The 12,382-nt window shown below is 41.5% G+C and overlaps 1 protein-coding gene across 2 annotated transcripts in view; it reads right to left on the reverse strand.

Moving 5' to 3' along the window:
• Positions 1-12,382, reverse strand: part of LOC136590990 (E3 ubiquitin-protein ligase HECW1-like) — a 186,977-nt gene that overhangs the window by 49,545 nt on the left and 125,050 nt on the right. For both annotated transcript variants that reach the window (XM_066588455.1, XM_066588456.1), the window contains 5 exons: positions 9,410-9,595; positions 5,403-5,537; positions 4,525-4,630; positions 899-995; positions 437-520 (listed from right to left, as the gene is read on the reverse strand). In XM_066588455.1, the coding sequence (XP_066444552.1) occupies positions 437-520; positions 899-995; positions 4,525-4,630; positions 5,403-5,537; positions 9,410-9,595 (608 nt within the window). The remainder of the gene's footprint in view (positions 1-436; positions 521-898; positions 996-4,524; positions 4,631-5,402; positions 5,538-9,409; positions 9,596-12,382) is intronic.

The raw sequence follows: 12,382 nt of genomic DNA on the forward strand, positions 1-12,382 counted from the left end.
TTGGACAGCCCCTTTAACCATTACAGTCACTTGCTTGGATCTCAAATTATACTGGGAATGTTCGTGTTTCGCCAACTTGTATCCAATAACACTATGACTACTCTGCTTTTAGAGTAGACTCCACATGGAGAAGCCATCTAGACCATTGGATGGGGGATGGCATATCAGCTGGCATGTATAGGCAGTAACAAATTTGCCAGTACTATTAATATGCAACTGTTAATATACTGATATGGTTACTTGACCTATTAACGCTCATAATGGCATCAACAAAAGCTGACGTATGTAAAAAAAAGGATGTAAAGCAAATAGGAAAAGAAGCATGGTGCTTGGGTGAGCAATTTAGCATTTTTCTCAAGAATGGCTATAATAGAAAAAATTGGTATTAAACGCATATATTTTCACGAGGATCAATAATAGAATGACCTTGCTGTACCTTAGAAGAATTACTAAGTCAGCATCACAAGACAGTTTCTCGAGACCGTGGGTGCCTTCTGTTCGAATGTAATGAATCTTCTCCCTGTAACATGGAAGGATAAAATCGTAACTATTGTGCTTGGATCATTGTAGTTCCTAAATACTGGAATATATTCATAGAGAATATAAAAAATATACCAAGGATCCAAATACTGTACATACGCACACACATAAAATCCATATACTTACATACCTACATACATATAATGGACATACATGCTCTACATGCACATATGTCCGTTTCTAGGAAGATTCTCAATATGAAATACATTTTGTATATAGAAAAAAGAATGAAGCCGGGAAATTCTACATCTACATTGCCATAATTTAGCACCTATATAAGCCAAAATCATACGAGCTATTAGTAAATCTGCCACACTATATACAAACAGATCCTGAATACAGTGTATTTTGCTTGTACCTGAGTGCGTGATTTCTTGCTAAACTTGGTTGACGTTCTTGAAGCATCTCAAAAATATTTGGCTGTCTCAGAAATGCAACAATCTTGTCATTATACGCTGAAATTGAAAAATAGGTTTTTTTATAGTTAATGCTAAAGAAAAACCTGAAAATGGCTCATACAAGTATCAAGTCTTGATGCATCTACTAGACAGATAAAGTAATTGCGATGGCTGCTGTTTGTCTTAGACCTTCTGATGGCAGCCTTCTATGACACACTGTGGCCACAAGATTACGCATGCGCTCCGCAGGATATTGGTTGAGATTTGTCCTTCAATATTAAAGATAATGAAAGTAATCAACTGTAGGGTGTATTTCTCAGCCTCCCAGCTACAGCACTTCAGAGGTTCGGGATTAAGAAATACTGATATAGGCCTCATTCACACAAAATCACAACAAAGTTACCCATGCAAAAAAAATGCGGCTAACTGCACGAAAAATAGTGTGAATGGACGTTTTCCCGTAATCAAGTCCCGAGCTTAATTAGTGATGAAATCGCCCATTCACACGATCTGGAGCAGCATGTGGCAGGAAAAATGCGCTACTGTTCGGAATTCTCTCAGTTGATAGAAATCCTCTTAATGACTCTTTGGGGACTCCTGCGCATTGGCAAAATCGGTAGAGGAATTCAAGAGGGGACTACATGTCTTTCTAGAGCGCGGTAATATTACAGGATACAGACCTTAGGTAACCAGTGGGTTGTTGATCCGGGTCTTGGAGTCAGGTAAGAACTTTCAAACATAAATCCAGGCATTATTCTGACTGCCATTAGAGAGTCAGGAAGGAATTTTTTTCCCCCAGATGGGCTAATTGTCTTCTGCCTCAGTGGGTTTTTTGCCTTCCTCTGGATCAAAAAGGAGGGGGTGGAAACAGGCTGAAGTGGATGGATATTGTCTCCCTTCAGCCTAACATACTATGTTATGCACTACAGAAGGATTTCAGAGCTGGAAGTTGAGTGGTTTAGAATATATTTCACAACTAACTTCAGGAGAGAACTTTAAACAATTTTTAAAAATGAGAGAAGAGTTTGCCTTTCCCCATTTTGGATTTTGCCACTTTTTACAGAAGACACAAGAGTACACAGCTGAAGCCAATAAAGCAGATATGTCTATTATTCATAATGCAGCCATAGACCTTTTTGGAGAAAATTATTATATAGGTCATATCTGGAAACATTTGTATGAAGGTCAATTGGCCTCAACATAATTCCACTAACAATATGATATCTGTACTAAAAAGTAACTTTCTGTCCAAGTTTTTAGAGAGGTTTCCCTTTCATTGGGCGGAAGACTTGGAGCCTATCGATCTTACCAACTGGTTGGATCTCCAGGTCTGTATACCTCAAATTTCACTTAGCAAAGCTTATATATTTTTTACAGATATATAAGGTATATGTAGTACAGATGTAATAAGCCCCAAACGAATGTCCATCCAATGCACTATGCTATTTGTATAGCCATTGATTTGCAATGACTGCCAGGGTATGCAAATAGTCCAGGCATGCAACGATGCCTATGTAGTTGATTATGCCAGTCAAGCCTGCCATTGTTACACCTCTACCGGGGGTATAAAATATACCACTATGTTTATTTCAAATAGGATTACGAGATTCACCTCTCTGCAACAGATGCAAAATCCCTCAAGTGGATCTCCCACACATGAGGAAAGTTTTTCCAAAATGAGTCAAGTCACAGAAAATGTAAGCGCTACAGTCTGCGGACGGGACTTCTTTTGCTCAGACAGCATTAAATTCAATTGTTATATAACAAAACATAACTCACTTTGCTTAACCCCTTAACACTACAGGACATACCTTTACATCCTGGCTGGGGAGTACTTATCGTAACAAGATGTAAACTTACTTCTGGTGCAGGCTCAGAAGTGGGCACGCGCCATCCTGCAGCGGGAGCTGGCTGTGACTGGTAGCCAGCCTCCCACTGCAACAGCAGGGATTGATGAGAGGAGTGATCCCCACTGTTAACCCTCTACATGCTGCGATCAATGTACATCATAGCATGTAAAGAGTTCAAAGAGATAGTGCTCTCCTGCTGTGACATCATCAGAATCCAGACACTGGTGTGCTAGCCTGTCATGGCCTATGAATACTGTTGTAAGTGTTCAGAAGTACTGCAATCATAGCAGTCAGAGCTTTAATGGTTCAACAGAACAACTCCTTTTTGAGAACTTTCCTCTGCTTTTATTAAAAAAAAGTAAAAAAAATGTAAAAAATCCCACATATTTGGTATCACTGTATCCATAAAAATGGAGGTAAACCGCTTATTTTGTTTAATTTGCGTCCCAAAAAAATGCAAAAAAAAGGGATCAAAAAGCTGAATGTACCCTAATATGGTACCAGTAAAAACTACAGCTCGTTACGCAAAAAACAAGCCCTAACAGAGCTACAGCTATTAAAAGTAAAAAGTTAGGGGACTTTGAACACAACAATGTAAACAAAAATAATTAAAAAAACAAGTTTTAATTATGTAAAAATGGAAAAACCTAAAAATATATATTTTTGGTATCGTTGAAATTGTCCACAGAAAAGAATTATCATGCCGTTTATGCATGATTAACGCTGTAAAAAAACAATGATGAAATTGATGGTTTTTTTCCCTGTTCTCAAACAAAAGTAATAAAAGTCTTATAATACATTATATGTATCCAAACATTGTACTAAAAAAACACTGCAGTTCGCCATGTAAAAAAACAAGCCCTCATACGGCCTGTCAACGGAAAAATAAAAGTTATGGCTTTTGAAAAGTGGAGATGAAAATCCCAAAAAACAGAAACAGAGGGATTCGTACCGCATCATATGGCGTAACATCTTAAAAAATTGACTTGCCTAATATTAGAAAAATGCTCTTCATGTGATTTGGCATTGCCCAAAACTGGTCCTATACTGGGAAAAAATTGTGGCTCAAATTAATTTCGCCTATGCTACCTTCATACAGTTGAACCTTCTAAATGGTTAGCTGGGATATAAGGAAGAGCTACATATGGATGTTAACATATAAGTAGTAAAAGTAATTCTATTATCTTATAGCCAGGAAATTAATAGCTTACAACTGGTTGGGCGAGTCTCCAGGAAAAGAGATATATGTACAATATAATAAAAGGGACCAAATACTCAAGTTTGAGAAACTTTGGGGTAGATGGTTAGATTTTCCTGAATTAGCCCTGACCTCTCTATCAGGATAGAGCACTAATGCCCTTCATCATAAATATATCTCTATGAAAGCTATACCAAACTTGTTCTTCACCAATCTATGCTATAATTCAGCTGAAGTGTGCCTGTTGAGCTGTTTAACAACTCCTTAAGGCTGAGTCAAAATTAAGTGAAGGGAGCAATTGACCTTCATACAAATGTCTCCAGATATGACCTATGTAATACTTTTCTAAGCCCTGGGGTAAAAGCTCTTCCGACTAATCTTTTACAGCGATGAACTTTATGGTTGTCATCTTTTTGGTTGGTTCGTTTTGATAGTAGGTGGGAGGGATAAGAGTTTCTTCTATGTCTTGTTGATGCAAAAATTAGTTTGTAGAAGTGAAAAAATGAAAAACTAAAGATGACAGTAAGTAAGTACCTACCTAGAGGTACTGTTTCTGGTTGATGTTGACTTCTTATTGCAGAAACCAAACTGTTGCCTGGTCTTGCTAATAGTGCTGCCCCTCTGTTTCTGGAAACTTCTGATGCCTAGTAGAATACACGCATGCAAAGGTTAGGAATGTAAGAATTAGTCATAAAAAACATTTGAAGGTGACAATTATACAACGGCTGCAACATAACAGCCCTATTAACGGAGCACAGTGACTTGCCAATTAGCTTCATGTGTAATTAGCTGGTGGAAAGTGTTTAAATTGTAGGAGGTTGTAATTTACAACTTTTGAGTAGTCGTTCTGCTTCAGAAGCAGTGGAAACTGGTATATATCCATTCATGGCCACCTTACAAACGTGTTAACAAGTAATCAGTACTAGGTTCAAAATAATTCTAACTACACACCAAACTGTTAGCATTATAGTAAAATTTGTGATTCCCCTATGTGGAAAAAATACAGTTCTACAACTTGTACCGTATAAGGGCTCAGCCACACGGGCGCCGATCCGCATGTGTTTCTGGATGACAAGACGGCCTCACCGCATGCGGACGACTCTCTGCATGACCGGCTGCATTGCCAGCCATGTGTTCTTTTTTCCGGCCGTGCGGAGAGATGTCCGCACCTGCAGTGTGGCCATCTTACCATCCAGAAACACGGGTGGATCAGCGTCCATGTGACTGAGCCCTAAAGGAGAACGACTCGCTCCTCTCTTCATAGGAAACCAGTTAAAAACATATAAAAAGGCAGAGCAGTAGAGAAAACTCAACCAAAAGAATGGATCATTGATTGAAAATCAATCACTGCTAGGCAACAACGCCAAACACTTACTATTTTGTTATTTTAATATCAAAAGTTTTAAAATAAATTACCTCTCCAGCACTATAACTCCTAAGCCTCTGAAGATGCTGCCGATGAGTCAAATGATTTGGAAGTCGGCCATTTTGAAGAGGGATTCGTGGATCAATAAATGTTGTTGCTCGACTATTATGATCTACAAAGAAAGACTGAAAAAAAAAGAGAGATATTTATGTTAATACATACACAGGGATAAGAGGACAAGGGGAGAGAAGGAGGGAGAGTGAGAATAAGGAAGCAAGAACAGAAAGGGAGGGAAAATAAAAAGCGAGAGATGAAGAGAGGAGAAAGAGAAGGAAGACAAGAGAAAAGTATAAAGGAATCGAAGAGAGAAAGAAGGAAAAGAGACAGAGGTGGGAAAGAGATGGTGGGAGAAACTGATCAGACAGAGAGCGAAGTGGGAGGAGATTGTGAAGAAAAGGCGATAGAGAGGAGTGGAAAGGAGGAAAAGGCAAGATTTGTAAAGGAAGGGTTTCCAAGTACATTGTTGGTCACATTTGAGATGGCCAAGTGCCTACCCTGACTAGCGGCTTTTTAGAAAAGCCCATTTATCGTTTGAATGATGATATCATTCAAACGATAAATCATTCAGAATCGTTCAGATTTGCTGTATAAGTGAATGAGAAGGAATGAACAAGCGCTGTTTAAAGCCAACAATAAGTGAACGAGCCAAGGATGATTCTTATGCCTGCATAAAACGAACGATGAGCGAAAAGCGAACGAATATTGTTTGTCGTTCGGTCGTTGGTTCACATTTACAGTGAATGATTATCATTCACTTTCTCTTGTTTAAATGAAGTTTTCAATGAAAATTGTTCCGTCTAAAAGCACCCTCAGGCCTCGGTCAGACGGGGGGGTTTTCGCGCGATTTGCGCATGTGTCCGGCGATTTTATAGAACCATTGCTTTGCAATGGTATCGGACACATGAGCGCTTTTTATGCGCTCGTCCGATTTATTATAGAACAGAATTCGCAGATCGCACCTATCTGCAATTCCTGTTCTTCTCTATATGCGCTCAATGGGGCCGGCGGCAGCAGCGCCGACGCCATTGAGAACATATACTAGACAAAGCATTCTCCTCTGCCACAGCTGTAACAGCTGGGGCAGAGAAGAATGATGTTTGCCCATTGAATTCAATGGAGCCGGCAATACAGCCGGCTCCATTGAAAGCAATGGGCTGCCGGCGAGCGCGAGATGAATTTTCAGGAAGAGCTTAAAAATATAAGCCATTCCCTGAAAATCATCCAAAACTGTGTTAAAAGTAAAAAAAAAAAAATATACTCACCTTGTCCCGGCAGACGGAGTTCAGCCGCGGCCGGCAGCTCTCCTGAACTGCTGTGAGTAGTATTCAGCAGCCGGGGATTTAAAATCCCCGCCTGCTGAATGAGCTGCCTCTGATTGGTCACAGCCTCACCAATCAGAGGCAGCTCTCACTCACCCATTCGTGAATTCATGAATGGGTGAGTGAGTGCTGCCTCTGATTGGCTCAGCGCAGGGACCAAACAGGGGCAGCTCTCAGCTGAATGACAGCTGAGAGCTGCCCCTGATTGGCTCAGCGCAGGGACCAATCAGAGGCAGCAGTCACTCACCTATTCATGACTTCATGAATGGGTGAGTGAGAGCTGCCTCTGATTGGTGAGGCTGTGACCAATCAGAGGCAGCTCATTCAGCAGGCGGGGATTTTAAATCCCCGGCTGCTGAATACTACTCACAGCAGTTCAGGAGAACTGCCGGCCGGCCGCGGCTGAACTCCGTCTGCCGGGACCAGGTGAGTATATATATATTTTTTTTGATTTTTAAACATTTCTGGATGAATTTCCGGGAAGGGCTTATATTTTTAAGCCCTTCCCGAAAATTCATCCTGAGATCGCCCGCAGCCTATTGCTTTTAATGGAGCCGGCTGTATTGCCGGCTCCATTGAATTCAATGCGCTGGACAGCGCTGCACTGCTCCGGCCCGTTTCTAATGAAACGCGGCTAGGAGCAGATTTTCCGGGTGATTTTTCGGCCCCGGTCACGCGATTTGCGGATGCGCATCCGTCATGCGATCCGCAAATCGCGGCAAAAAACGCCCCGTGTGACCGAGGCATCAGGCAGGAGTTCAAGGATTTTAAACACAATTGGTAACCCTAGTTAATACCAGAAGTTCCTGTTGGGTTCGGATGGTGAAGAGGTTCATTTCATTCTATTTAAACTTAGTAGGGCAAAAACTCTTCAATAGGCTTATCGCTTCCAAATGCGCTTTCCTTCACACAGCCATAATGCCGTGAGTGCTCTCTAGTGGCAGTAGAAAGAATGTTCGAATTGGACTTGGCATCTAAAAGAATGCCTCAGGGCAGGGTTTGTACACACCCCTGCAAAGACGGAGATGGAGCAAGAGAATGCCAGGAAGAGGGAGAAAATATGCAATTTTTGTATATGAGGACTGTATCACAACATATAAATGAGATACTTAATAAGTAGAGAGGTCTAATTTTGCAACAAATGTATTTCTTATTGCTTCAATGCATATAAAATAATACATGAAGCAACTTCACAAATACTCTTTATTAATAATCTATGACCTTGTTTTATCTGCAGCTCCTAGGAAAACCTTTGTGTATTTTTGGTACAACGTGTAACCAAACCCTGTATGGTCTGATCTTACTGTCAAACTATGGGGGCGTCGAGTCGGGGCGGATTTGCCCCACAGATCCTCCACATAGAAATTCTGTGGCATTTACAATAGCAACAAAGTGGATGAGATTTTGAAAATTTTATCCACCAGATAAGGAAATGATCCACACAAAACCCATGCAAAAATTGACATGCGATGCGTAATTAAATTCCACAACATGTCAATTTTATCATCTTCTCAATGAGGGGGTGAATTCTGCACAAAAATACGCAATAAAATTACCAAACGGAGGCAGGATTTCCACTGCGGATCTGCAGCAGTATGCCTGCTGTGGACTCCGCTGCAAATCAGCACCCGTGTGGACCAAGCCTAATGAAGTAACATAAACATATGCTTCAGCATTCATAGGGACTTGTTAGGGGGAAGGGACTTGTTATTTGTATAGTGCTAACTTATTCACGGCCCTTTCAGGTAATTTTTTGTTTATTATTTTGTTTATTAGAGCAAGTTGGGTCCTCATTTTATCGACCTCGGAAGGATGGAAGGCTGAGTCAACCTTGAGCCAGCTACCTGAACCATGCAGGAACTGAACCCACAACCTTCAGGTCGTCGTAAGAGCTTAGGACTGCATTCTGCATTCATTTACCAACCTCGGAAGGATGGAAGGCTGAGTCAACCTTGAGCCGGCTACCTGAACCATGCAGGAATTGAACCTTCAGGTCGTGAGTAAGAGCTTAGGACTGCATTCTGCTGCCTTAACACTAGGCCCTTAATATCTAAATTAAATTGCAGAATGGTTATTTATACAGAAAAATGCAAAGTTCTTACTGCATATGTTGATCAAAACATGTGGACCTATCCGCCATGTCCAGGCAACCACTGCTTTGGACCAAGTGCTAACTCTAACAGACACCTCTGTTTGGTCCTAGACCTTCAAATGAATTCAGGGAAAATAGGATACCAGGGTATATAGTATAGGATGGGTCTTCTAACTCTAACAGACACCTCTCCTTAGGTCTATGCTGCCAATGGATTCATGGAAAGTAGGATACCAGGCTATGTAATCTAACTAAAGTCTCAGGACAGGAGGTTTGATGGAGTGAACAACAAGCGTGGACACAGCTGCTTCTCCACAAATGCTGACCAATGAACATTCGTTAGACTAGCAAGAAATAGCTGAGCGTATGACTGCAGGACGAGGCTACACAGGGCTCAATTTCAGTTTCGAATCCTGGAAACACATGTCTGTACCCGAGTCGTAGACCTAACGTTGTGGGCCATTTTTAATCACATCTAATAGAAAAGTTGCTTTAATTTTATTATTCTAAATTCACTGAAGCCATAAAAATGGGGACGGACAGAAGTTTTGAGCTCCTTATGTCTTTTTTGTTGGTAATCTCATACCTTTCCCTGTTGGTCAGTTTTAATTTCCCAGCCACGGGGCAACTCCAGCCGAGTGTCAGCGAACATATTAATGAAGTTCACCAAGTCTCTGTTGTGCTGATAGCGTTCAAAATTCCTGGCGTCCCTGCGGATCTTCAGAATCATGTGCTTCAAGCAGGTGCTGTTAGTGAAGACACGGTAGGCACTCTGACATGGGGGGAAACAGAGTAGTATCAGTGCACCGTTAGCATATTGGATGCATAGCAAACTACCGGTAGAAGAAAGCCCAAAAATAAAGCAATCCACCGCCCACATCCGCTCTCTTTACTCTAAATATTAGGTCAGTAATACAAACATTATTAACTCTACAGTTAAATGATTACCTTAAAGGGGTTGTCCCGCGGCAGCAAGTGGGTCTATACACTTCTGTATGGCCATATTAATGCACTTTGTAATGTACATTGTGCATTAATTATGAGCCATACAGAAGTTATTCACTTACCTGTTCCGTTGCTAGCGTCCCCGTCTCCATGGTGCCCCTCTAATTTTCAGCGTCTAATCGCCGGATTAGACGTGCTTGCGCAGTCCGGGTCTTCTTCTTTTCTCAATGGGGCCGCTCGTGCCGGAGAGCGGCTCCGTGTAGCTCCGCCCCGTCACGTGCCGATTCCAGCCAATCAGGAGGCTGGAATCGGCAATGGACCGCACAGAAGCCCTGCGGTCCACCGTGGGTGAAGATCCCGGCGGCCATCTTCAGCAGGTAAGTAAGAAGTCACCGGAGCGCGGGGATTCAGGTAAGCGCTGTGCGGATTTTTTTTAGGTCCCTGCATCGGGTTTGTCTCGCGCCGAACGGGGGGGCTGTTGAAGAAAAAAAAAAACCCGTTTCGGCGCGGGACAACCCCTTTAAGCCTTTCTTAAAACTTCAGCAACCAATCAGATTGCTTCTTGAGAAGAGAGCTGGCGTGTAGTCTGATTTGTTGCTATTGGTAACTGCTCTAGTTTTCTGTTGTTCCAGTTTTCATGAATATCCCCATCATATATATGATTTTTTAACCCCTTAGGGACACAGCCTATTTTGCTGAGTTCTAATCTCCACTTTTTCAAAAGCCATAACTTTTTCCGTCGACACGGCCGTATGAGGCTTGTGTGGGGAACTATAGTTTCTATTGGTAACATTTTTGGTAACATACAATGTATCGTAAAACCTTTATACATATTTTTGTAAAGGGCAGGGAGAGAAAACACAGCAATTCTGTTAGTGTTTTTTTTTTACAGAGTTAACCATGCAGCATAAGAGCTCAGTCAAACGGGCGTTTATTCGCACGTAAAAAAGATCGCACTGCGCGTGTAAAGAAAAAAATGCCTGCCCACGTTCATTGCCACCCCTATGTTCTCTCTTTTGTAGGTGCGAACTTTATGCGGATGTAAAATTCGGACATGTGACCGCTGCCATTGAAAAGCATTGGTTCTATATAGATGCGGATCGCAAACGCAAAAAACATGCGAACATAAAAACGCCCATCTGACTGAGGCCTACCGTATATACCGGCGTATAAGACGACCCCCCAACTTTCACCTTATACGCTGGTAATACAGTGGAGAAAAAAAAAAATCAGTACTCACCTCCCCCGGCGTTCTGTCGCGCTCCGGCAGGCTATCGCTCCCATCTGGTCCCGGCAGAACATTGCTTTCTGAATGCGGGGCTTGAAATCCCCACCTCCAGAAAGCTAATACACACGCCGTCAGCCAGTTACAGCCATTCAATGACATCATTGAATGGCTGTGATTGGCTAAAACACACGTGCGCCTTCAGCCAATCACAGCCATTCAATGATGTCATTGAATGGCTGTAACTGGCTGACGGCGTGTGTATTAGCTTTCTGGAGGCGGGGATTTCAAGCCCCGCATTCAGAAAGCAATGTTCTGCCGGGACCAGATGGGAGCGATAGCCTGCCGGAGCGCGACAGACCGCCGGGGGAGGTGAGTACTGATTTTTTTTTTTTTTTTGACACTTTTTTTTTTGTATTACCGGCGTATAAGACGACCCCCGACTTCAGAGCAGATTTTTCGGGGTTCAAAAGTCGTCTTATACGCCGGTATATACGGTACATGACATGATAGATTTTTCCCGTGGGTCAGTACCATGATACCAAAATATTTTTTTTTCTGTTTAGGGTTTTCTATTTTTGCACAATCAAAAACCCTTTTTTTGGATTTCTTTAAAAATTAGATTGTTGCATTCAAAGTCCCATAACTTCTTGATTTTTCCATGAACTCAGCTCTGTAGGGGGTTATTTTTTGCGTACCATTTTGGGGAAAATACTTTTTTAAATCACTTTTATTGCAATTTTTTTAGGAGGTAAAATAAGCATTTTGCTTTTAATTTTAATTTTTACTGATCTTGCAGTGCAGGATAAAGAGTGTGTTTAATGTATTGTACAAGTCATTACGGAAACGGTTATACTAAATATGTGGGTTTTAAAAAATGTTATTTTTTATACATTTAAATTTTCATTTTTTTATGTGAACTGCATGTTTCTGCCTATCGGCAGCCTTTTTGGTTACTTAAAGATTATGGGAAATCGCACATACGCTGGTGTAAATGAGCCCTTAGACTCGTTAGGCAGGCGGAGCTGTGTATTTCAGTCTGTAACCCCTTATACTCATGTCACCTGTATGCGTAATTCATTTTAGGACATTCTAAATGCATATTCTTGCTGACATCTCGGCGGGGTTCTGACGCCGTCTCACTCAATGACTGAAGTTTTTCCTAATAGAAAACACATTTTAATGATGGAAAATGCAAATGAATTTTACAGAATCCAGGTGCAGCACTGAGAACTGGCGGCCGAGCCCATAAATATGTGTCTGTGGTGTACGGAGCAGAGGCGCTGGTCACAACCACATCAAATATGGTATTATTGCTACTAGTATTATATAATTGCAATTAATTAACCACCACGGGGACATCTGCTTCCAAAATAAAACTTACAGAAC

This window comes from Eleutherodactylus coqui, unplaced genomic scaffold, assembly GCF_035609145.1.
Source record: "Eleutherodactylus coqui strain aEleCoq1 unplaced genomic scaffold, aEleCoq1.hap1 HAP1_SCAFFOLD_26, whole genome shotgun sequence".
Taxonomy (NCBI): domain Eukaryota; kingdom Metazoa; phylum Chordata; class Amphibia; order Anura; family Eleutherodactylidae; genus Eleutherodactylus; species Eleutherodactylus coqui.